At 39.8% G+C, this 26,939-nt stretch overlaps 1 protein-coding gene across 10 annotated transcripts in view; it reads left to right on the forward strand.

Annotated features, from left to right (window-relative positions):
* ADGRL2 (adhesion G protein-coupled receptor L2) overlaps nucleotides 1–26,939 on the forward strand; it is a 493,138-nt gene that overhangs the window by 446,632 nt on the left and 19,567 nt on the right. For all 10 annotated transcript variants that reach the window (XM_090049620.1, XM_090049624.1, XM_090049625.1 and 7 more), the window contains 8 exons: nucleotides 2,385–2,568; nucleotides 5,045–5,167; nucleotides 5,473–5,678; nucleotides 6,747–6,920; nucleotides 8,809–9,018; nucleotides 10,035–10,255; nucleotides 11,567–11,633; nucleotides 25,884–25,975. In XM_090049620.1, coding sequence (XP_089905746.1) covers nucleotides 2,385–2,568; nucleotides 5,045–5,167; nucleotides 5,473–5,678; nucleotides 6,747–6,920; nucleotides 8,809–9,018; nucleotides 10,035–10,255; nucleotides 11,567–11,633; nucleotides 25,884–25,975 — 1,277 coding nt within the window. The remainder of the gene's footprint in view (nucleotides 1–2,384; nucleotides 2,569–5,044; nucleotides 5,168–5,472; nucleotides 5,679–6,746; nucleotides 6,921–8,808; nucleotides 9,019–10,034; nucleotides 10,256–11,566; nucleotides 11,634–25,883; nucleotides 25,976–26,939) is intronic.

Raw genomic sequence — 26,939 nt, forward strand, 5'->3', positions numbered from 1 at the left:
GCAAGTGTCCCATTAACCATGCTACAAGGAGACATATAGCACATTGTTACCTAATTTTTAATTTCTTTTAGATCTTCAGTTGTCAGTTTGTATAATGCCCAGTCCCCAGTCTGTAATCCCATGCCAACGATGTCACTGTCACCAAGCAGTCCTATTAGCAGAAGAAACTGACCCAAGCTAGATCATGTAAGTGGCTTTTAAAAATTATATTGCACGGTTTTTCAAAGTTTCTTTTTTAATCTTCCTAGCTTTTGCTTACAAGAATAATACAACTTTGAAACACCGCACAACATAATAAAATACACTTACCTAAGAGTGGCTCCTGAATACAAGATGGTTTCACATTCCAGTCTCAACTCCAGTACATTCTTGTGCAAAAACATAGGTACCACCTGGTCTCAGCAAGATTTTGCAAGATCTTGCAAGAAAAAGGGAGTTGGGAGAGCCATATGTTAAATAATAATTTTCTGATTGTTCCTTTTAGCCTGGTTAATAGAGAGCATGGCAGATATTGCTGGAGTGGCTTGAAATGTCATAGTTCTATTTGCAAGTCACCTTTTAAGATGAAAGTTAAAGTTTGAACTGTAGTACTGTAATTGGTGTGTTGTCCAAGACTCATGTCACAGAGACAGGTGTAGTTTTCTTTTTTCCCCCCTCCCTCTTTTTGGCAGAGATGAGTGCTGCAAAATGTTATTACATGGATGATCATTGTGATTCCACTAGAGAAATACAAAGAGTTAGATTATACTGTAATAAATAAGGAATGCCTCAAGTTAATGAATGCATATAATCAGCACTGTATATAGATGCACAAGAAACTGTAGCACGACCTTAATTTCTGACTAGTGTCATTTTCAGTAGGTCTCAAATGAGCTTCCCTGTTCAGATAAGACTAATAAACCTCTTGAAATTACAAATCAAAAGCTGACTTACACTATGCAAATGAAGCAAGTTCCCACTTTGTGACAGAGGATTCATTTGTACCTCAGATTAGAGGCTCCAATCTGTATTTCTTGGTGACTAATGAATCTGGCCTCTGCAGACCAATTTCTGTTCCACTCTAGTTAATGGCTGCAGCAGTATCAGTGTGAGCATTTTGACTATTCTGTCTCCCATTAGAGAAGGAAAAAAGGCTTTAATGCCACTTCGAAGTATCTTCCACCTGCCAGGAAGGTCGTGATGGCTCACAATGCAGACAGAAAGAGGATATTAAGATGGATTAGGCTAATTAATCTTGCTCTGACAATAGCCTCAACCAACTTTTCGTATTCATTCATGTGCACAGAGTGTAGTATTCCAAACCAGCATCTTTTTTTGTTTGTATAATGTGTTCTGTTTCCATTCCCAGTGCTTTTAAATTGATCAAACAAATTATATATATATATATAATTTTTTTTATATATATATACGCTTAATGACACATTATGACTAGGTAAATGGGACAAAGTAAACATGGTGATTCAGCAATGCATGGCATATTCAATGCACAGCTACATTATGCATTAATGTAAGAGCTTGCCTTCAATTGATTAACTGATTACTGTGATTGATTGGTTTATTTTGTAAAGAGAATATAATGATGTCTCTGAATTCCTTTCCCCCTTTATTTACTGATATTTTATATGCAGCTTAATGAACCCTAATATGTGAAGATAGAGCGGTCACAATGCGGATTTTTGAAGTCGCAACTTTGCTCAGTTTTGTTATTTTGCCTTTAGTGATAACAGGGACAGTCACTGGACATCTTGTTTGCTCTATTGATTTCCTTTGTTAACTGACCCTTGTGCAGGAATGGGAGTTAGTAATCTTTTTAAGTATCTGTGAACAGGTACGAAAACAGGAGGGGGAGTGAGAGTGTAGCACGCTAATTTATAACCGCTGAGGCATCTTCATTTCATGCCTCTTGTAATAAAGATGACAGTTTATCTTAGACAGCAGCTCATATTACTGTAGCTGCATGCATTGTGTTATGTTTCCAGAGTAGTAGTATTGCCTAAACTTGCCAGTTTTGGTGTTAGTGTGTTTTAAAGGGGAATTATGTATATTGACATCAACTTTGAAATTAAGGCCACAGGCAAAGTGGCATTGGTTCTTACATTTTTTTAGCACATTAATAATACTGTCTTTATATCTGACTTGAGACAAGCCAGGTATTCATGTTTGCTAGTTACAAACAGCACACTGCTGGTGGCTAGTGCAAATCTATGAGTGCTAATTCAACAGAGTTGGAAATATTTTCTTGTTGAAAATAGTTTTCCGGTGCCATTAAATCACAGTAAATCATTTTGACAGTTAAGTATTACAATTGTCACCAGATAATGTTGGAAATTCTCCCTAGCTGCCTAGGGCAGTCAGCCCTAATGATAGTTTTCTAATGAATGCAGGCAATTGTTGACACAGTGGACAACCTGCTCAGGCCTGAAGCTCTGGAATCCTGGAAAGATATGAATTCTTCGGAACAAGCGCACGCTGCAACAATGTTACTTGATACACTGGAAGAAGGGGCTTTTGTCTTGGCTGACAATTTCGTAGACCCAACTAGAGTCTCAATGCCCACAGAAAATATTGGTAAGTGAATTTTTCTTCAAGTACAGTTTCAAGCACTGTACAGCTTGAAACATCAACAATTCAGCCAAAGAGTCACATACACTTAGAAAGCTATGGCAGCACCTGGTGGTACAGCTTCCCATGTTGAAAAGCAAATTCTTATAAGTGGTGATGTTTTCTTAATTAGTTTTAAAACCCTGCTGCTTCTGTAGCATAATTAATGCAGTGTAAAAAGTAAAGTAGTTTTTGTTGCAAAGTTGATTTACAATTGAAAAATCATTAGCAGAACGTATGGATATGAAGAGTGCTTAAATGCCAGGGTATGGATTTTCTGAAGTAACTGAAATGCTTGGTGCAGAGCTGTGGAAATGCTTTCCCATTATATATAATCTGCTCCTAATGAATTTAAATTACTTTTTGCAATGTGTTCTGCCAGTTAAATATTTTAGGCACCTAGAACATGGACCAAACGTTTATATTAAACACAACTGCCTTCAGGTGAAAATGTGCTCAGTGAACTACATCCCCCATAATGCAGAATAGCTATGCTCCAGAGATTGCAAAATAACTGAAGAGACTTGGAGCATAATTTAGAATTTAAATAGTGGCACTGAAATGAAAGGATTCAGTATGAAGGATGTACAAACACAGGTGTATATCCTTGTTATGGCTGAGACCACTGCGGTGTGGAAGAGTTAATGTGTCTCTGCACCGAGGGTGCACTGAGGAGTCAAGCTCAGTGAGATATTTTTGAAATCGTATAAATCTGAGTAGCGTTGGCCCAAAGGCTTCAGGATGGAATGACAGATTTGGGAATGAGGACATTACTATAATATTCCAGGACCAGGATTTTGCTGGTATGGCAGATAAGGAAGAAGTGGAGGACTTGAGATTAGCTTTGGCTTTGTTTATATACAAATATGTAATAATTTAAACTTCCATCTTCTTCTTTCAAACAGTGTCCTGGTCCTATATTATGAAATGTAATATTGGTACAAACTGTTCACTTCTATTTTCACATATCCAAATTTATATTATGGATGCCCAAACATTATTAAATTTTATATGGTGGCTCTTTCTTCCAACATAAAACTATCACTTTTGTATGGCTGTCATTTAGAAAAAATTACACTAATTGCCCTTTGGGAAATATTTGGGGAGTTTTGTCCCCTTTTTAGTAAAATTTTCTTGTGAGAAAAATTTGGAGACTTTCCACCAAAATTAAACATTAATGAAGATGTTAATTTTAAAATCTTTTACTTCATCACCTTTTTTATTTGTAGTTTTACTTTTAGTTTTTCTTCCAAAAGCAGCAAAGGTGCAGCTCTCCAAATGTGCCTGCATTTCATTCATAAGGGAAGAGCTTCCTATAAAATAGATTGGGCTTTATTGAGAATCTCATCTCATTCACATTTCATTTTGCAAACACTGACATATGTGAACAGTTCCGTTTAGTTCAGTAAGACTGTATGTGTCAGTGCTTATGAGATGCTGCATTCAAATCGTAATTAATAATATATTACGGATGTCAAGGGTATTGATGTCAATCAGAACCTAACAGACGAGTCCTTCAAACACAAATTGAAACTAAGTCTCTTGCAGAAAAAGAAGTTAAAGTCTTATCTCAAGAAAGGCTTGTGGTAGACTCCCATTCTTTTAATTTCTTTGATCTTTTTTGCTTGTTTAAAAACATTCCTGAAAATTCCTAAAACTCTCCTTCACTTGGCTGAGCTAGAATTTCACATTTATTGGTCTCAGTAGTCAAATACATAGTTTCTATAATAAAGCATCTGCCAGATTTTAACTTCTTTTGTTTATTTGCCATTGTGAACATTTTTGTTCATTATTAACAATATGGAAGAAAATAAATTAAAATCATTATTAAATAAAATGTGTATCTTGGGGATAAATGCCAGGTTTAATACAAATATGAAGATATTTGCTAAGTAAGTTGTTATGGCCTGGGTAATTTTTTGGATCAAAGAGATTGCAGTGTTGCTTGGTTATCTTGTAAAACTTACGAGCCACACTATATTAAATTGAGTTAAATAACTGCATTTGAGTCTTCACTTTAAAATACATCCAGTAGAACATCATAATGGCATTCAGTAATCCTTTAGATATAATCAGAAAAACTATATGCGAGGCCCTTGATACAGAAATACTTATTTGTCTAAATATTCATTTTTGGCTAGTCTTGATCTTGCAAAATCCATGTTAAAAATTGTGGGGAAAAATAATGATCAGTGCAGTAGAGGCACTCAAGGTTCCAAAAATTATGCATTTATTCAATCTAAATTTTTGTAGTACTTTTAAGGCATTTATTTTTGTCCAACATTTAAACAATGTTGAAACATGCTAGCACACATCTGTCTTGTAGAGACAAACAAAGACAGCTGAATAAGGACATTTCAGAAAATTATCAACTGACACATTGCAATCTCACCAAAAAACGATTTCTGCGTTTTTATCTTCCTCTCTCCCTTGTTCTCACTAGTTCTGGAAGTTGCCATGCTCAGTACAGAAGGCCAGGTACAGGACTTGAAGTTTCCTCAGGGCAGTAAAGGAGGCAATTCAATCCAGCTCTCCTCAAGCACGATAAAACAGAACAGCAGGAACGGTGAGTCTTGGGAATGTGAACAGTATGACTCCTTTAAACTGTAAAACCATATTTAAAGCTATAATAACTTAAACTTTTCATTTCAGAGCATATTAATCCATCCCTTAGCAAAAGTAAAAAACCGTTCAGTGGCTCTTTACACAGTGTGCATGAAGCATTTTCATCTGGAATCCAAATCCTGCAAATGCTTTTCTATTTCCTAATGCTTTATTTTTCATTTTGACAGAATATGAAACATGCATTGTATTCTTCGGCTACAATTCCATGACACGATAATGTAGGTTGTTTGGTTTTGTTTTAAATAGGGTTAGCAAAATTGGTTTTCATCATTTACAAAAGCTTGGGACGGTTCCTCAGTACTGAAAATGCTACCATAAAGCTGGGCAGTGACTTGATCAGTCGAAATAGCACCATTGCAGTGAACTCGCACGTCATTGCAGCCTCCATCAACAAAGAGTCCAGTCGTGTGTACCTGACTCATCCTGTGCATTTTACCCTGGAACACATTGATGTGAGTTATGCTAATGAATTAATGGGAAGGTCATAAAATCAGCAAGAGAGAAGAAAATGCAAGATGGGGTGCGGAGGAGGTTCTTTTTTCCATTTGAATTTTAAATGTTGGACTAGGTCAGAGACACAAGTTTATTTAAGTCTATGAACATAAAATTAAATGAGCCTGGTTCAGTGATTATTAGAACTTAAGTGTATTCTTAATGAAAGCTAATTCAGTAATCAACATGAAAATGTAAATGACTCTAATTTGTTTCTAAGTGAAAATTAACTCTTACCTTAGCAGCAGGATAGAAAATATCAACTGTTATGACTCTTGCCTGTTTAATGTAGCAAAATTAAATGACACAGAGGGTATTTACTTTAATTCAGGACCATCTTTTGAAAACCTTTCCAAATTATTTAAATAGATTTAATCAGCAGAGTACAAAATGCGGCTTCTCTGGTCTGCCGTGCCTTAAAATTTACAGACCATCTTCCTTGTCTTTTGCTAAGTCAATATGTTTATTTCCTCATGTAATACCTGCTGACTAAGTTGGGTCCCCCTGTTTTTATGCAGAGAGTTTGTTTGTTAGACCATTAGGACTAGCCTGGAGAAACATTTGGATGGGTTTTTTGTCTGCCTTTGCTGCTTTTCTTTCAACTAGACCTTGAGGAGACCACTCTTTCCCAAATATGGTTACATTTAAATTTGGCCAGACCAAAATTGAGGCTAGAAAAGCGCTTGACTACAAGTGAAACCCCTTTAGAATAAATTCACAATTCTAATTTTGCAGAGGGAAAAAAGTGGCTACGTGTACCATCAGTGCATAAAATCACAAGATGGAAATTGTAATAGTTTCAAATTGGGTATACAGTAATTGAGGCTACACTTTAGACTGTTTCGGACTATAAAGTCCCTTTTAAACTAGATATCTGCAGTGTACAACATTGTCCACAATTTTGCTGATGAAAAACTTTATAGTCCGAAACATGCAAAGTTTAATCTAAATTACCGTTTACACATATTAAACAATTGTCATTGCCATCAAAGTGAGTAGAATCCTAATTTTATCCTTTTATCTCTCAGCCTGACAATTATTTCAATGCAAATTGCTCCTTCTGGAATTATTCAGAGAGGACTATGATGGGATATTGGTCCACTCAGGGCTGCAAACTGGTTGACACAAATAAAACTCATACAACATGTGCTTGCAGCCACCTAACCAACTTTGCAATCCTTATGGCTCATCGGGAAGTTGTTGTAAGTAATGCTGTTTCTAGTCGATAATAAGTAACTGTTGAATTTTTGGAAAAATGTAAACATTTGGATGGATCAATCACAGAGCGTTAGAAGCTTCCAAAAGCAGCCTTCTTTATTTATCATCTTTCTACCTCTCCCTAGAGCTGGTCAGGAAATAAGGAGTGGGAAGTCTCAAAACATTAAAGCTAGGGACTGAAATTACATATACACCAGAATAAGTGATCAGAAACCAGTTCAAATCTGTAACGCAACAGAAGTTCAGTGTACATAAACCACTTTCAAAATGGCTGAAACTGATTTAAGCTAAACCTGGATGAATGTAGTATCAGATTTAACTGGTTTAGGTTAATCAGTTTATTGAACTTCTGTCCCAGATCCCCTTCAGATTCGACTTAACACACAGGATCCCAGGATGCTTTGCACCTCCCCCCCAGATTACTCCCTCTCGGGATGGGTGGGCTAGTTCTGGCTTAAGCTGTTTCCTCCAGCTGAACCAGAGAGGCATGTTCTGACACCCCCGGCTTCTGGCCTGGGCCACTGCGGGCATATTGCTGCATTTCTGGAGTCAAAAGTGAATGTCTGTTCACTCGTTTATCAGTTCAATCTACATAGTTTAGACTAACACGCAAAGATAAAATCAATTCAGTCTCGGGCTTTTTAACTGTCTGTACTTAGCCTAGGAAGGAGGAGGACCAGATCCTCTTTTACCTATTTAGACATGAAAGTAAACTTAGGCACCTATATGTGATCCTTTTCAACCCTGCCCAAGGCCCTGAAAAAAAAAAAAAGCAGTGAGCAGTCCTCCTCCTGCTCTCTACTTTTTGTAACTTAGTCTTTAGGCCAAGATGGCAATGTGTTGCAAAGTAGACGCATTAACATTTTTTTAGTAACTTGAGCAGAATGGGACAGGATGACCCTTCGATGACTAGAATTCTTATTAGGTAGAATAGAAGCTAACCCAAAGTTTATAAGCTCTTGTTTTATTGGCATTTTCTGATGAGATGTCACTCCCTGACAAGGGTAGGCTTTTTGCTTCCTCAGCTCAACTTTCACTCCTTCAAAAAATTGAGACTGTTAGAGGCTGTTCCCAGATACAGCTGGATAGTAATTGTGGAGGAGTCTATTCCACCAACTTGTTTGGAGGCCCAACTACCAGCTTCTGTGGCCATGGCAAGGCACAAAGTACCTGTTAACTGTGTTCTTAGTGCTTCCCTAGGGCCTAGAATTTGGCTCTCACCTAAAACCCAAAGTACCCATCAGGCCTCTGAGAGCTCGTTTATCCATATGACTGCCTTGGTTTACTGCTGGAAAAATACTCCCCGCTCCTGCTGGGCACACAAGCAGTTAGGCAGAGCGGACAGTTTGGAATTGACCCCAAGCAACTCGGAACAGATTTGAGTTTCTGTTGAAAATCTCTGAATCTTGTTCTAACTAATTTGTCCCATCAGTAATCCCCCTAAGCTTCCATCCAAGTATTTCCCATATGCCATTGCAGGTCTGTAGGAAAGGACTGAGGAAGTGTTTTATTGACCATCATAAATTTAAAAAATCTCCTTTGTGTTTGCATACATACCCAGCAATCCATTCAAAATACAATGTCTCCTTTGTATAGACTGTTCTTCAAGCTTTCAGTGCATAGTAGAGAAAGTAAAAATATTATCTGGCCTAGCTCAAATATCCATCTCAGTGTACTCAAACCTACCCTTCTTTACTCCTGCCCTAAGCTTGTTTTTCTGATAAGCCTGACGTAAGATTGATAAATTACTTAGCACCTATTTTTTCCCTGTCACTTGTAAAATAAAGCAGCAATTTGCTACCTATGAAAACAGTCTTCTGTTTGCCCTGATAAATGGCTGTATTAATTTTCTTCCTTCTTGATTGTTTCCAGTACAAAGATGGAGTGCATGAGTTACTTCTCACTGTCATCACCTGGGTGGGAATTGTCATCTCCCTTGTCTGCCTGGCCATCTGCATCTTCACATTCTGTTTCTTCCGTGGCCTACAAAGTGACCGTAATACCATTCACAAGAACCTTTGTATCAACCTATTCATTGCAGAGTTTATTTTTCTAATAGGCATCGATAAGACTGAATACAAGGTAAGTCTTCTGTCTGCATATTGATCTTGTTCTCTGAAATGACTATTTGAAATGGATGTGATTTTAACGTGATACCACTGCCAAGCTTTCAACTTACTGTATGTAACTGACACAGCAAGGCTGAGTTAAAAGCTTTAGGAAAGATTAAGATAGACATACTCACAAAAAATATTTACATGCATCGGAAATACCATTATGGCCTCTGTTCCCCACTTTACTAAAGTAGTGTTTTTTCAATTAAGAAGCATGAGTTGTTAATAAAGGTAGCTGATTTAAATGGAACTGCTCAAAGCGGTGTTGAAATTAAATGTCGATGTACCAGAAACACTTGAATTTTTTACTCTGAAGACCTGTATGTGTGTTGCATGCTAGTTTTTGAAGCTTCTGTGAAATTCAGCCCATCACTCAGAGCTCTGTGAATGGCTTGAAATTTAATAATTTGGAAATTCATCCAGTTTTCAGCTAGACAAGAGTGAATCAAATTGGCTACTGATATGACAGCAGAACTTCCTAAAATAGTAGGGGCAGTGATATTTGATATTAAAGCAGATAGAAAATTCTGACGGGTGCTTGCGAATTTTAAACAGATATAAATAATACATCTAGAACCAACTGTTCTTTATCTTCATGTTCTAAATCATCTACAATATAAGTCTTGCCATATAGTGTTAACATCTGAGATTCAAAATTAAGGGTTTGCATTTTGCACTGGATATTTCATACCATTAAGGAATGTTAATAAGGCTTTCCTGCCCATATCAACAAATAAAGTGGGATTGAGGATGCTTTCTTCAGCTCCTGTGAACATAATACTTTACTAACATTTGTGAATATCTGGGGCATGTTTTCAAGTAGTGAAAACTAGCCTGGACTTCTGAAAGGGATATCTGGTGAAGTGTATTTTGGTGTCCTACCTTCTGAATACATTTGTATGCTGTTTAATTTGCAGTGCATCACATTAGGTAAGAAAGTGAGGATTTGGTATTTTGCATTTTCATATTTCTCTTTCTTTACAGATTGCATGTCCGATATTTGCAGGCCTCTTACACTTTTTCTTCCTGGCAGCATTTGCCTGGATGTGCCTAGAAGGAGTACAGCTCTATCTCATGTTAGTAGAAGTATTTGAAAGTGAATATTCTAGGAAGAAGTACTATTATGTTGCTGGCTACCTCTTTCCTGCCACAGTAGTTGGTGTCTCAGCAGCTATTGACTATAAGAGCTATGGAACAGAGAAAGCGTAAGTAATTGCAAGTGACCTGAGTGTTTTTGAAGTGAATAATTTTTTTAAAGCCTGTTAGCTGTCAGAGGGTCTCTGACAGACTAAAATAGCATCTAAAAGCTTTATTGGTAAGAGAATGGCAATGCCGTGCACAAATTACAATCAAGTCTTTTGTAATTCTCTAGGTTCAGAGAATTTGTACTCTGGAGAGGCAGATTCTAAATTATGGTCTTTCTTTTAACACAAAAGATTGACCTGAAACAAATTGAAAAAGTAAATAACTTTTTGGCCTCAAATGGATATTAAGCAAAATTTCTTCTTAACTTAAAATATCTGACCGGCTTAACCAACCAGTTTTAAGCTAATGCTTCATTAGATGCCTTTGTTCAGCTGGCCCTCTAGCGAACTTTTATTCTGAATTATGACAGTACAGTATTCCAACCCATATGTTTTACTTTGATAATATTTTATCAGGAGAGTTAAGTGGGATTAAAATTAGCCAATGCCTTTTATTTATAAACATACAGATATGTATAGAATGTGACAGAAGGTAGATGTAGAATGTTTCTGAGGATTTGAATTGCTGGAGGCATGAATTTGCCTTCCAATGGTGTTTACTTTGTCCTTTGATGAAATTAGTTACAGTATGGGAGGATACTGTTGACGGTAAGAAAGCTGCTCGATTTTGCTGCTGATGAAAGACAAATAAAAGGGATTCAACAGGGAGCTGGGGTATATGAAAAACAAATCACTAAGTGAAGTCAACCCTGATAAGTTTATGCATCATTCAGTCTAATATCATATGTGTTTTTCCTAGTATTCAACTCCCAGTTGGGGCATTTTATTTATATCAGACTGTTTTGTAGCAAAACATGACATCTGAACATTTTCTATCTTGCATTCCTCAGGGGTAAGCACTTTGCATATGATATAAAGTTAAAGCAAATTTTGGAGATTACACAGAAAGCCTGTGAAAAATAAAGCATTTATTGATGTTAGGGTTCATCAGGCTATAGCAAAAGTTTTGACTAAACCTAGAAGAGAGAAAGAGGTACTTTGTAACCACATTAGTTATTCTTGATGCTATAATGGTATACAGAGAGAGAAACTGAGTAGATGGTGAACAGCTTTGTTAAACAGTGCACAACAAAGCAGCCCTAGGTTAGGGGGAAAATGCCCACGATGAGAATGTTGTTGTTCAGGGTGGCCTCATTACTCATTTTGAAAGACTTGTTCAAGGATTTTTTAATTGTTTTTTTCCAATTTTCATTTGTACAACTGAAGGGTTAATATAATCATTCACCCCTCTTTTTTTTTTCTTCATCACAGTTGCTGGCTCCACATAGATAACTGTTTTATCTGGAGTTTCATTGGGCCAGTTACCTTCATTATTCTGGTAAGAATGCTTTTCCTTATCTGGATTTTTTTTGTTCTTTTTTTGCCTCATTTTAAGGTTGCGTTATGGGGGCTGACCAACATCAGTCATTATCACCCCTATTCTCAGAGGTTTGCATGAAAATTCTAATAACACATTTTTAATGTTAACAGGGGATTTAAAATGTTTAGAAATCTCCAAGTAAAAAGTGGTATTGACCAATCGTTACTGTTCAAAACCAAGCTGAGTTTTAATTCAATAACTTTTTTCCTAATGGTTTTAATACTCAAGGTCATATTGATATGGCAGTCATATGACAAATCAATTCCGTACTAAATACAGATTTGCAAGGGAGCCATTATTACTATTTTTATCATCACTGTTGCTCATGTTAAAAAAAAAAATATAACTGTTTTCCCAACAGAATGGTATGTCCCAAATAGACATTCTACACTGTTTGAAAAATAATTCAGTCTAATAATTTCTGCATACATGTGCATGTTTATGCGTATGCATATTTGATTATGTAATTATAAATATTTCTCTGTATGTATGCTCATGCATGTATGTGTAGAAATAAGGGACCAGCTGTCATCAGATTTGATCCCCAACAATTGCAGGCAACAATGCAATAGCCTTTTTGTTCACTGTACTCCCTATCCACAGATACTCACATGCACCACAACTCATTAAATAGCTTTACACACCCCTAAACAACTTAAGATGCTTTGTAGTTTTTAAGGCTTTTGGTCTTTTGTCCTACTATGTGCCACAAGAAGACAGCTAAACAAGGAGAGCTCAGGGGCACGTGTGCCAGTGCCTTACATTTTTGCAAGGTCAGGGGATTTGTTAAGAGAAAATGTATACCCAGATGATGCTATGAAATGGAAGACGAACATGCCTACAGGGGAAGGCAAAAAAACCTATCCTGAATGGTCCCTGCCAATCTGACCTCAGGGAAAATTCCATTGTAATCTAAAACCTAGTGGTTAGTTTGAATTTGGGCATATGAGCAAGACCCAGCAGCCGGGCCTCTGTGAGGTTTCTCGGTACCGTTAGGAACACAAGTATACCTCATCCAGTCTTCAGTTTCTAGGTGGGACCAATCTCTGAAGACAGTGGGTAGAACTTAAAAAATAGTAGTCAAGGTTGGAGGGAAATTTTTTCCAGACCCATACAAGTGATGGGCAGAAACATGGAAATAATTAATCCAATATATGTGGTGGAACAAGCACCATAAGCATACTGAGAATTCAAGAGGGAAGGGTGAACAGACAAGGGAACTTTTGATCACGGAGTTGTCACAACTGGCCAGCCTGACCTGCCTTAGACACGCATTGTATAATATTTCCTGTAGTCTAAACTAAAGTGCATCCTTGAAAAGACATCTAGCTTGCTTTAAGGTTCCTGTTTTATGGTAAGTCTACAATCCCTATGGCAAATACCACAAGGAAGCTGCAACCTCTCTCAGTCACAAGGAAACTTCATCTCACCTTAAGGCCATTGCTTTTGGTTGAAGCACCTGCCACCAGATCCAGCCATGTACTGTCATGATGTTCAAGAACTTGACTCTACCACAAAACTTATCATATGCAAGCAACCACACATGGCAATAACATCTACTTGCAGCTTCCCCTTGGGGACAACCACAGATCAAGCACTTGAAGTGTTACACCACAAAACTTTAATTTCCATCTTCAGGATCATTCCTCTCCTGTCACAAACTCCATTCCATGAACCTATCAAGCTTAGTTCTGAAATAACTAAGCTTTCTTGATTCTCCTCTCCCCATCTGCTTTGAAAGGCTGTTCCATAGCTTTACAGAACTGCACATGTTTTTATGTAAATAGTAATTAGAGTATTTTGTACCCCACAGAAAGTTGTGATTCATTCCATTTCTAATTGGTTAGGTACATACTTTATTTGTATGGTTATTTGTATAACCATGATTAAAAATCTAGTGGTTAACTTATACATCCATTGTATATTTCCAGTATCATCCCAGCCTTCACAGTAAATACATCTAGCATATGCCGGGACAGGGATTGGCAGCATACAGCCCATGGACTGCATCTGGTCAGTGGAGCGACTGGATGCAGCCCACGGAGTTGGAGGACACTGCCTGTGCACATGCTGAGACTGAGCAGGAAGAAGCTGTGCTGGGGACAAGTAACGTCTAGCTGCACCTGTGCCACCACTGCTTTGCCCCACCTATGCACGCATGCTTATCAAGGCTGCAGCATAGGCACAGCTTCCAGCCAGTGGGGAGCTGTGCTGAGGCCAGGGAGCTTCCAGCTGCTGATGTGCCACAGCTGGGGGGCAGAGGGCTTGGAGAACCATTAGCAGTGCAGGTACAACTCCCAGCTGCCATGGCATGGGCACAAGAAAAGCCTAATGCTGCTGAGATGCTACTGAAGCCACCTGGCCTGCATCAGCCCTGAGCCAGGTTGACAAGGTTCCTGGCTGCTGTTTTAGGAGACTTTTTATACCATAATTTGGAAGAACAGAGTTGCTTTGAATGGTATTTTTAGATACCTAAGGTAAATACCTAGAACGTAGATGTGTAGGATGCAATAGTTTTGACAAAAATTAAGAAAAGCCCAAAATTTCATATAATATCTGACATGGTCTTCTCAATATCAAGTTTCATATTCTCTCTCTTTTTTTCAGCCTCCAAGACAGACTGTGAGCCTTAATTTCCAACTTCCTAATTTTTACTGATCTATACACAAAGCATTGCGTGTTATAGTCACATTTTTTAAATGAATATAAATGTTTCCCATATGTATATATATATGTATATATGTAGCTTATACATTTCTGTTTTCCAGAAAGTGAAAATAAATTGGTTCTTTCTGATTTTATAAATTACAGTGTAAGAGAGAGCAAAATATTTGATATGTGATTTCTCTTTTGTCAAGATACTATGCTGAGGTATCACTAACCGTATTTAGGACTGTTCTATTCTAGCAGCTTTGTTTTTCTTAGAAGTCTTCCTTAAATACCTTACTTTTTTGCCAACTAATTAGGTGGTCTACAGTGAACAAGTGGATGTTTCAGTTTATACAATCTCAAAGATATAAGAGTATCTTATGTGAAGCTTCCTTTCTTCAAATGTCAAAGTTTATATATGTGTACATATATATGTGTGCATATATATCCATAGAATGAGATAGGAGATTATATTCTTCCTGAGATACGAGGAACGTTGTTAAGACCACTACAGTCTTATTTTAAACTAGTATATTGCCCATCAAGGATGATAGGGGGCTGGCGGGGATGGAGCCCACGGTCCAGCCCTGTGCCCCTAGCGACCCATCCTCATCTAGCCCTGCCCCCTCCTGCCCTACTTTAGGCCTGACCCTGTTCCCTCCATTCCCCCCCGCCCCGGCAGTTCAGGTCTGGGCCCATTCTTCCCCCTGCTGCGCAGGTGCAACCCCATTTTCTCTGCCCCATGCTGCAGCAGTGCGGACCCCATATTCTCCCTCCTCTGCCCCCCCCCGCCACAGCGGGCCCAATCCCAGGAGTGGGGGGGGGGGGGAGCTTGCCCCTCCATTCCCCTCAGCCAGTACCCTGTGCCACCATCTCCAGGGAGCAGGGCGGGGCAGAGGGGAGCACTCGCCCCCTTCCCCCATTCTGTCCTCTGTCCCTGCTGTAATGGTGGTGCATCGCTGCCTCCTGTCTCTTAATGCATTCTGATTGGCTGCTGAGACAACCAAACAGTGTGAATAAACTGTTACAGACAGACAGACAAAGACTTTTATTTATATAGAATGGGTTAACCTATTTAGCCCATTTAAAATAAAGGAAATACCTTCTATTTTAGAATTTAATGCAAAGGTAAGCCTTCAACTGGATTTAAAAAGATGGCAGATCATATTGTTACAAGAGATGAAGTTATATACATGATTGCTGTGATTGTAAAAAGGGAGCTGTTTGAAGTTTGGTGTCATACAGTTCAACTAGTTAGTGCTTTAGGGTCTCCTTTTTTAACTTTGTGTATCGTGAGCACTTGCTAGGTCACTCCTCTCTCTCTCTCTCTTTTAAACAACATTTCACTTGGGAGGCTTTGGGCATTGCTGAGGGCATTTTTGTTTCTTCATAACCAGGTCAGTATGAGAAGAGAGGTGAAGGACATTTAATCATATTGACCATGTACAGACAGAGTCCACTATTATTTACCGGCCATGACATTATTATCCTCCAGCAAATCATTTAGGCTGAGAAGTGAAAGGCCTTTGGGAGCAGTATTCCCAACTTCAAAAATATGAAACAGCAGGTAGCAATCACAGCGCAGTTCCTGGGAGTAATTCTTTTCTAGCAATTGCTTTGCCCTCTAATCGTCCCAATTGAGAGAGGGGGTGAGTTAGGGAGGGAGAGAGAGAAAGAAGGGAAAGTGTGAGCGGTGTAATGGCTGAAAAATAATCTGTGTGCAACAAAGAAAAAAGCGATATTTGTAAAGCTGTGTATCCATTACAAAAGGCATGCAAGAGTTTTGTATTATTAGTCTCTTGAACATCTATAACTAGTTCAGATTTTTTTAAGATGTTTATTTTAATTGTACTATTAATGAAATAGTATGTATTCTTGACGATACTGTTCTTTGATTTATAATTTCCCTGAGGTTAAATCCAGATGCATTAAAGTCTGTACCCAGTTTAATACAACATGGGTTATGGAAGGCAGCTGTGAAGGAAGATTGTCTTCCGAGGAAGACACAAAACTTTCAGCTTCACTATTTCCATAGACTGTCATGCCTATGGGCACCAGGGTTATTATATCTATGAGAAAAGAGCATGTAAGTAATGAGCGGTGGGAAACCATTAGTATGCCTGAAATGGTTTAATGAAAGCTTGGATCATGACACGTCAGGAGCTGTTCTTATCATTTGGACAGCTCCATCTGCATCTTTAATAATTAATTCAGTTCAGTAGGAGTTCAGCTTGCACACACATTTAGAAGCCTTCTTCAGAGAACACCTCTCTGGCTGCCAGTCCCAGAGAGAAATAGGCTTCTGCATGGCTAAGAGCAAAGATCTGGAGATACAAGAGCAGTTTTAGAGCTGCATTTGCCAGGTAACAAAAGCTCCAGGGAGTTCAAAAAGGGTCAGAACATGTGCAGTTCAGCTAGGTTACTTCAGAGTGGTGTTCCTGTTCTTCTGTCTTATCATATCCATGTCAGCACTGCAGGCTGTGTGGAATGAATTTTAAGCTGTTAAGCTCAGGCGGACGTGATTCAATTGAGCAGGTTGATGGCTATAAAACAAACGCTACACTCCCATAATCTGTGGTCAGAAAAACCTGAATATTTTGACTTTGTAGCTTCGTGTTCATCCATACCATTAAAACAGGTGAAATGGCTTAGACTTTAGCTCAGCCAGGATGGATGGTGCTAATAAATTAGCCTAGCAAAGGTTATTTAAACACAAGTTCTGAAGATGTTATATTTAACATCATAGGAAAAATGTATCATTTTACTTATGGCAGCCAGTGCATGTTATTTCACTAATGTATTGTCTGAGTTTATAGGTGGAAATCTGTACATATACAGGTATATGCATGTTCAACATACATAGAAATGAATATAAATATTTCTTATAGAGATATAGATGTATAGAGATATAGATATATCCAGGGGAAGATGGATAATTAGGTGAGAGAAGGTAAATTATATAACCAATATAGTATAGCCTATTATTTGCACTTCATATGAGGTGCCTTTATATATATATATATAGTACAGCCCATATGTATATGAGCACCTCATATGAAGTGCAAATAATAAGCTGTACTATACTGGTTATATAATTTACCTTTTCTCACCCATTTATCCATCTTCCCCTGGATTCATTCCAACCTTTGAGGTATCATTACAGCTTATAACCACTATTTCCTTTTAATTAACCTTACATAAACATACTTTACCACAGATAATGTAGGTCTGAGGGGCAGGGCAGACACTGTTCAATTCTGGTCTCTTTTCACTAGTGCCTATTGATTCTGCAGGGCTAGAAACAGAATTCATATCCATTTGGTAAAAAATTCCCAATCAGCATTGAACTTCCCTATTGCCCTGGAAAGTTCCCAGATGTTAGTACTTAAAACAGTAACATTTTTATTTTAAAAGGCATTGTTGTGTAGTATGTTTTTATATATGCCCATGTTGTCTAGTATCCTGTCTCTCACAATGACTAATATAAAACACTTCAGTGGAAAATGAAGGAGGGCTCATAGTGGACAATTTTATATCAGTAAAGTTTCTCACTAAGTCTTGTTGGGTCATTATTTGAAGTAGTTACAAACTATAAACCTATTTAATGTAACTCTAGATTTTCTGATTTTTCCATATAAAGTCAAAATTTTCAAATCTTGGTGCCTAGGTACCTACATCCATTTTTTAAATCCTAAATAGAAATGCTAAGCCCCCTTACATGTCATTAACTTTAATTAGAGCTGAGCTTATGCAACACTGAGTTTTCTGATCATATACAAGTGTATGTGTGCACATGCATGTAATAAGAGATGAGGTAGACATGCAAATTTTAGCTTAGCATTAGAGTTTGTAGCCAAATCCAGGTTAGGGTTTGGTTGCTGATTTAAGGAATGCAGCAGTATTCCTTGAGCCTCACTATCAACCAAATGGTTTGTACACAGGAGCTCATTGAAAGATATTTTTTTTAAATCTATTGAACAAATGGATACTACTTGATAACTTTACTGGTTTTGACCATATTGATAACTTTACTGGCATTTGTTGAAGGAAAACTAAAAGGTAAAACTACAAAAGTCTAGCTTGCTGTATTTTCTTTGGAGGTAGTGGGGGAAAGAGGGGTTTCATTTTATTTCTTGAATTGATTTCTAGCTCTCAAAGAATAAACAGACGGTTCTGGTCTTCCTGAGGAAGAAAGAAAGTTCTGTGATGCAAAAAAGAACGATGTAGCATCATCTCCACTGGCTGAACTAGCTTACTGCTAGAGAGAGGCCCAAAAGTATACATACAAGATCTGTCTTGCTGTTTGATGGGCATCTGTGGATTTTATGCTTTGGAATACTGTGAAAATTGTTAAATTTTATATTGGGTGTTATCTTTAATTTAGGAAATTCAGTATTTAAGTTGCCTCTGCTTCAATGAATATAAATGTTAAGTGCAGTCATTACAAATTAGTGGAAAAGAAGCAAAATGTCTAGTTCTTTCATGTATACATATTTTTCCCAATAAACGTATCCTAGAGTAGGAGGAGGGGTGTTATTTTCCAGTAACTTCTGCTCTTACTACTGTCTGTTTTATGTAATAAAATGGCAGAATCCTCCCCCCCCTTTTAAACTTATGCATACATCCAAAGCTGCTAAATTTTTAAAAAGCTGAACATTTTTTTCATGACTAGAGATGAGCAAATAAATGCATCTTCACAAAAGTCATCTGTGCCACTAACAGGTTTTTGAACTGGACAGAATAATTTTCTAATGGTTTTAAAATACATATATAGTGTCAGAATCTTTGAATACCTTGTAATATTTTTTAGATGGCAAACCAGTGTTCTTTGGTTGCTGATACCGTTTTTAGTGATGTGGAGAATGAGTAACATGTGTTCTGTTGTCATAGTTACTTTGTCTTGAAGTACAGTATTTTTTATTTTGAAGGTTCTTTTTTACCGTGATGAATCACTCTTATCCTCATATTAGGGAACTTTTAAATTTTGTTGTATATATTTTAATGAACATTGAAAGAATTGTTTGTTCCCAGTTCCACAGATAATAGTCCTGTATTTATACTAATTTCTGTTCACTTGCTGGGACTTGGCATTGTCTCAGGGGTAGAGGCCTGTTTCCTTGGATATCATTGCAGGGTTGGAACCTCACTATAAATATAGGCTTGTTTTCCAAATTTTAGATGCCAAACCAGCAATTGGATGTCTTGTATACACTGAATCAGAGGGCAAAATCCTGTCATTCCATGAGGGTAGGCATTTAGGAGGTAAACCAAGCCCCCTGTGTGTGTCTGATCCAAGAAGCATCTTACTAGCATAATGCAAAGGTAGGTTGCTGGGGCAAACTGTTCCAGCTGTGCATTATAATGCTCTAGTGCACTCCCCCTTGGCATGAGCTGCAGCTGACAAGCTGGAGGGGCATGGGCATTCTTCTTAGTTAACAAAAGTATGTATTGTATTTACTCGAATCCAAGGCAACTCTGAATTTAAGATGACCCCCAATAATTAGATTCTAGACATTAAAAATTAAAAATTTGTTTTAATTTTCCATGTCTAGAATTTAGTTTAATGTAGGTCAAATTTTGCTGCCTCTCCCCCCCTCCCCAGGAAAGCAGTGGTTGGGAGACAGACAGCCTGCCCCATGCCACTTCTCCCCTCTCCTCCTACCCATCCCCCAGTAGCCCTCAATGTACTTCTGTGTTGGAGAAGCTCCTCCGTTGCCCCCTGTGGGAGCCTGAGCCTATGGCTCAATATGGTCAAAAGCAAATACTGTTCCTGGTATACAAGAGCCATAGGATGCTGTTTATTTGGAAGGCTTACATAGGGTTTAAAATGGCTCAGAAGTGGAGACAGCTGTGGGGGCTCCCACAGCGGGAGCCTCCCTGCCCAGTATCTTCCCCTGCTCTTGCCTCTTATCCCTTTCTGGTCCCTCCCCTTGCCACCCAGCTTACCATTGCAGCTTCTCTGGTTCCATCTCTGTTGGGGGCGCAGAGTACCTGGCCCAGCCAGCAGTAGCAGTGGCTCTAGCTTCAGCCTCTAGCCTTCCTCACACTTCCCCTAATCTGTGCTTTGCTTACCCCACATCCTAGTCTCGCACTCCCTCCTCTTGATGCATCCCTTCCCATGCCCCACCTTTCACGACATGCCCTCTTCCCCATGCTTCCACTACATTACGCACTCTGTTTCTTGGCACCCCACACATCCTTCCTGTGCCACATGAGCAATATTGGCCCCATTCAGAGCCACAGCAGCTGAATGAGGGGGAAAACTTCATCTTGTATTTGAGTAAATATGATATCTTTGTGCAGCATAGCCCAGCACAGGGTTAGTGCTTTAATAAACTCTATAATATTATTATAATAGCTACCAAAATATGTCAGAAATTTGTACAAAAAGCATGAGAGTCTGGGAGATGCAGATCAAGATAGAATTCCTGGCTTGTTTCTTATGCAAAGGGTGGAAAGAGAAGTTATCACCCCCAGAACCACACAAAAGAATGAAACATTTGTCCCATAAGAGGAGAGCCAAAATATTTACAGTTGCTCAAATGCATTGGTTCTTAAACAGCATGGTGGTGGGTGGAGAATTATGTAAGTCAACCATCCAAGTCACAAGCCAATTGTAATTCATTACGTCTAAAAACAAAGAAAATCATGCTTCCCTCTTTCATGCCTACCTTTACCTTTTGCAGTCAAGAGTTCTTTGTGAACATTTGAAAGGTGCATATAAACTAATAAATTATATAGGTTCATGAGTCTTGTCTGTCTATATGCGCGTGCTCTCTCTCTCTCTCTCTCTCTCTCATAGTCAGTAAGGAATGTTGAGAAAATGTTTGGCTTTGAGTAAGGCATGGTCAGCCTGAAAAAATTGACAAACTTTAAGCTAATGTTGGAATCTGTATTTTGTACATAATTCCCACTATTGTCTTATCTTTACTGGAGTATTAGCACAATGATAGTGATTCTTACCCTCTTTTCTAATAATGTAATTGTGTTTTTTCCTTAATCACTCCCATTGGTAGCAACTGTTTTCCTAATATATCACCTAAACCTTTTCTCTTACGGCATCAAGACTTCTCACTTGCCATTTTTACAAACTGATAATGTCATCTCTTTGTTTTAGACTGTATCTTGGAGTTGTATATGGTCTTTCAAAATCTTTCCTTACCTGTTAACATCTTCATCTACCACAGAGTTCTGGGGGATGTTTCTTATGTGGGTGCAGGTTCTCTGTTGGTATGGAGAACAGTAGTATAGATTTGGTTCCCATAGCCACTTGTAATTTAAGCATGTTTGGACAAGAGGCAGAATATGACAACAGCCTTGCAGGAACTGCCCCAGTGTTCGCCACAGTAGGAAATATCCGCATGGAGCTCTGGTGTGTAAACCCTCTTCTATTTACACCTCACCCCCACATGTCTCCATCTGTTTTGTTCTCTAGTCCTTCTATACACCATAGTTCCCATGATATTTTCTCACAGTGTTTAAAAGTTGTCAAACTGGCAGAAGCAGATGCTGTATTATCTACATAATGGGTATATCCTGAGTCCTGACACTACAAGCTTCCCTTAACTTCCTCTGCAGTGAATTTTTCCCAGCTTTGAAGTAATGGGGGATGGGGGGACTACTGCCACTGCTGGCCCGCTGAGCGACACTTGCAAAGCCAGCAGACCAAGGCACTTAAGGGAGCCCACCCCTGCCCCAGCCCTGGCACAATCTGTGGGCAAGGCCAGAGCCCCCAAGGGGACACTTGCCTGCCTGTACACTAATGCCAGGAGCCTGGGTAACAAGCAGGAGGAGCTCGTCCTCCTGCTCAGTGCAAAGAATTATGACGTCATTGGGATAACGGAGACCTGGTGGGACTCCACCCATGACTGGACCACGGGTATAGAGGGCTATACCCTGTACAGGAGGGATCGTGTTGACAAAAGGGGCGGGGGTGTAGCTGTCTATGTGAAGGAAAGCTACATGTCCCTGCAAGCTGATGTTGGCGACCGGCATGGACAGCTAGAGACCCTCTGGGTAAAAATTCATGGGGAATACGGCACGGGACACAATGGTGGAAGTCTACTACAGACTTCCCACTCAAAGTCCTGAGCTTGACCAGGAGTTCGCCCAGGAACTGACTGAGGCCGCTTGGTCCAGGACCTTGGTTGTCATGGGTGACTTCAATTACCCGGACATCTCGTGGGAAGATCACTCAGCAAAATCTGAGCGGTCGCAAAGCTTTCTCTCATGCGTGGATGACCTCTACCTGACTCAAGAAGTCTGTGGGCCAACGAGAGGCGAAGCGCTGCTCGACCTGGTACTGGCTACGGGGGACGACCTAATCAGCGACCTAGTGATCGATGGGAAGCTGGGTGACAGCGACCACGAGCTGATCACCTTCACCATCCGCCGTAAAGCTGGCAAGTCAGTCAGCAACACAGAAGTCCTTGACTTCAGAAAAGCCGACTTTGACAAGCTCAAGAGGCTTGTCGGTCAGGCCCTCAGGGACCATGACCCCAGGGAGATGGGAGTTCAAGAAGAGTGGTTGCTTCTCAAGGAAGCGATCCTCAATGCACAAGCTAAATCTATTCCAACACGAAGGAAAGGCAGCAAGAAGGCACAGCAGCCCTCCTGGCTCTCCAGGGACCTAGCGGACCTCCTGCAGCTAAAAAGGAAAGCCTACAAAGGATGGAGGACAGGATTCACCTCCAAGGAGGATTATTCTGCGCTGGTCCGGTCCTGCAGGGAGCAAACCAGGAAAGCCAAGGCTGCAACTGAACTCCAACTAGCTTCAAGCATCAAGGACAACAAAAAGTCCTTTTTCAGATATGTGGGGAGCCGGAGGAAAAGCAAGGGCAATGTTGGACCGCTGCTAAACCAGATGGGGCAACTGACAACTGACGCCCAGGAAAAAGCCAACCTATTAAATAGGTACTTTGTGTCAGTCTTTCATCAGTCCCATGGGATGCCCATGCCTGCTATGGGATAGGAAGATCTGGGTGATGGGGATCCCCTAGCCTCCATAAATGCTGACCTCGTGAAGGAACACCTTGAGAAGCTGGATACCTTCAAGTCAGCCGGCCCTGACAATCTGCACCCCAGGGTACTCAAGGAGCTGGCGAGCGTCATAGCCCAGCCCCTGGCACGGATCTTTGAAAACTCCTGGCGCTCTGGTGTAGTGCCCGAAGACTGGAAGAAGGCCAATGTGGTGCCAATCTTCAAGAAAGGGAGGAGAGTGGGTCCGGCTAACTACAGGCCCATCAGCCTGACTTCTATCTTGGGGAAGATCTTAGAAAAGTTTATTAAGGAGGCCATCCTTGATGGACTGGCCCTGGCTAACATTCTGAGGGATAGCCAGCACGGGTTTGTTGCGGGTAGGTCTTGTTTGACCAATCTCATTTCCTTCTATGACCAGGTGACCTATCACCTGGACAAGGGAGAAGAGATTGATATCATATATCTTGACTTCAAAAAAGCTTTTGATCTGGTATCCCATGATCACCTCTTGGCCAAACTGGCCAGTTGTGGCGTTGGCTCCACCATGATCCGCTGGCTGGGAAACTGGCTCCATGGTCGGATCCAGAGGGTTGTAATTGATGGCAGTCACTTATCGTGGTGCCCTGTGACCAGTGGGGTCCCTCAAGGCTCTGTCCTTGGACCCATACTGTTCAACATCTTCATTAATGACATGGACATTGGAGTCAGGAGTGGACTGGCCAAGTTCGCCGATGACACCAAACTTTGGGGCAAAGCATCCACGCCAGAAGATAGGCGAGTGATCCAGGCTGACTTGGACAAGCTCAGCAAATGGGCAGATGAGAACCTGATGGTGTTTAACACCGAAAAATGCAAGGTTCTCCACCTTGGGAGGAAAAACCTGCAGCTTCCTTATAGGCTCAGCAGTGCTACGTTGAATAGCACTACAGAAGAAAGAGACTTGGGGGTCATCATTGACCACAAGATGAACATGAGCCTCCAATGCGATGCTGCGGCTAGTAAAGCAACCAAAGCACTGGCTTCCATCCATAGATGCTTCTCGAGCAAATCCCGGGACGTCATTCTCCCCTTGTACTCGGCCTTGGTGAGGCCACAGCTGGAGTACTGCGTCCGGTTTTGGGCTCCACAATTCAAAAAGGACGTGGAGAAGCTTGAGAGAGTCCAGAGGAGAGCACGCGCATGATCAGAGGTCAGGAAAACAGATCTTACGATGGCAGGCGGAGAGCCATGGGACTCCTTAGCCTGGAAAAGTGTAGGCTCAGGGGTGATCTGATGGCCACCTATAAGTTTATCAAGGGTGACTACCAGGATCTGGGGGAACGTTTGTTCACCAGAGCGCCCCAAGGGATGACGAGGTCGAACGGTCACAAACTCCTGCAAGACCGTTTCGGGCTGGACATAAGGAAGAATTTCTTTACTGTCCGAGCCCCCAAGGTCTGGAACAGTCTGCCAGCGGAGGTGGTTCAAGCACCTACATTGAACACCTTCAAGAGTAAATTGGATGCTTATCTTGCTGGGATCCTATGACCCCAGCTGACTTCCTGCCCTTTGGGCAGGGGGCTGGACTCGATGATCTCCCGAGGTCCCTTCCAGCCCTAATGTCTATGAAATCTGTGAAATCTATAATACCTGTCTTGTAAGAATGCCAGCCATACTATCAGTTACAAATGTGATATTTATCAAATGTACTAAGGGCTGGTCTGAAACCAACAACTCTTTTCACATAGGCTTTAATAGAAAACATAAAAGTGCTTGATTCCAGATCCTCCAAAGTATTCAGGCTCCTAACTTGCATTGAACTTGAGTTGGAGGAAATGGGAGTTAAGTGCCTTAATACTTAGAAGATCTGGTCCTTTGTGTCCAAGTATGAAAACCATGAATCTTACCACTCCTTAGTTTCCACCCTGCAATACACATGAATTGATATTTAAGACAGCACAAATAACTTGAAGTTTGCTAAACAAAAAAGCAGATGGAGACAGTAGGATATGCCACACAATAGAGAGTATCAGGCTGTTTCTGTTACTAGTATTGTTTCAGCTGCATTAATACAAGTTATTAAAAAATATGTTTTCCAGACAAGTGAAGGGCTTGTGAGGGCAGAAATAAACAGCAAGTGAAAAGGGGAAGAGAGGATGATATGGAGGGGTAGATCAAGAAGAAAAGTGGTAGTAGGAAAGTCTAACAATGGAGAGCAAAGCAGCTGGAGCAGGTTGATGAGCTCGGAGAGTGGGTCAGGTGGTATTAATGAGTTAGTCTGATAATAAATGGCAAAACACGCGCTTTAAATTGAAAAAAGTTAAGTTTCAGGAGTCGAGTTAAATATTGCAAATTCAGGCTGTATGCATTAATGACTTTTGGTTAAGTTAGACCTTGAGTTAAATGAAGTCGTGAAAATGTTGCCCTTTCACTGTATTTCTAACAGCCCGTTGGAGTTGAAAGAGTTCAAATACCATTGCTAACCCCCAGTATATACTTGAAAATAAACCATGATTTTTTGTTGTTGTTTAGTCTGTAACATCCTCATTACTCAACCTGTTACTTGAAGTAGTTTAATTTCATTCTTATCTGTTTTGACAGCTGAATCTTATCTTCTTGGTGATCACATTGTGCAAAATGGTGAAGCACTCAAACACTTTGAAACCAGACTCTAGCAGGTTGGAAAACATTAAGTAAGTGCTTTGTGTTCAAGTATGAGAACTATGATTATTTTCTGATTGCTGAACTGATTGAAAGCTACTCTCCATTAGGAACACATGCCGTTGTCTCCCAGCAACTGCAGATGTCAATTAGAAGCAAACAGTACCAATCCTGCTTTCGTCACATTGTTGCCATAATGTCCCAGAATTGGTCAAAAGTAGATAATTTCAGCTTGGATCTGTTGCCAAGACATTGTTTGATGGAAATGCCATAGCAATGTGGTAATTTCATTTGCATTTGCAATGCAGTTCAAAATGATGTTCCTGTTTGCATGGTTGATATGATTATATTAAGTTTGTTTTGTTAAATAACTTTTTGATTTAGGGATTCTGAGCAGTTACCACTTGTAATCCTGTTTTCTCAAGAGAATTGACTCTATTACTATTGTTAACTTGAAGATTATCTGTTGTTTTCATGCTAATTTAACAAATGTTTACTTTATCTTGGTGCTGTACTGCAGTATCCCTTTTGAAGAGTAATGCAAATGTGACATAATTAACAAGAATGTGACACCTGTTGCTTCTCTATATACTCTTTCAGTGCATTCTGTATAGTGCTGTATCTAACTGAAGGCTTTTGCTATCAACTCTTTGAAGGGATGGTGCAGTTTAGAACATCAAGAGTTGGTTGTGAAAGGGTCTTACAGGCTTGCTTTGAATGTTGAAAATGGCAAAGGTGGATTTATAGTAAGGTTAACATTGCAAACTAGATACTGTAGATAGGCCAGTATCAGCTTCATTGCATGTTGCATGATAAGAGAGGGAGAGAGCTAATCTTTAGCATCTCTCTCTTTTCTTCCTTTTCCTCTGTCTTCTCATCCACACCAGTAATTACCGGGTTTGTGATGGCTACTATAATACGGACTTACCTGGGTAAGATAGAACCCTATCTTAACAAATTTCAGCATGATTTTTTTTTTTAACTTTACAAACTCGG

The sequence above is a fragment of the Crocodylus siamensis genome, chromosome 5 (genome assembly GCF_052110815.1).
Source record: "Crocodylus siamensis isolate JL-2025a chromosome 5, ASM5211081v1, whole genome shotgun sequence".
NCBI classification, from domain to species: domain Eukaryota; kingdom Metazoa; phylum Chordata; order Crocodylia; family Crocodylidae; genus Crocodylus; species Crocodylus siamensis.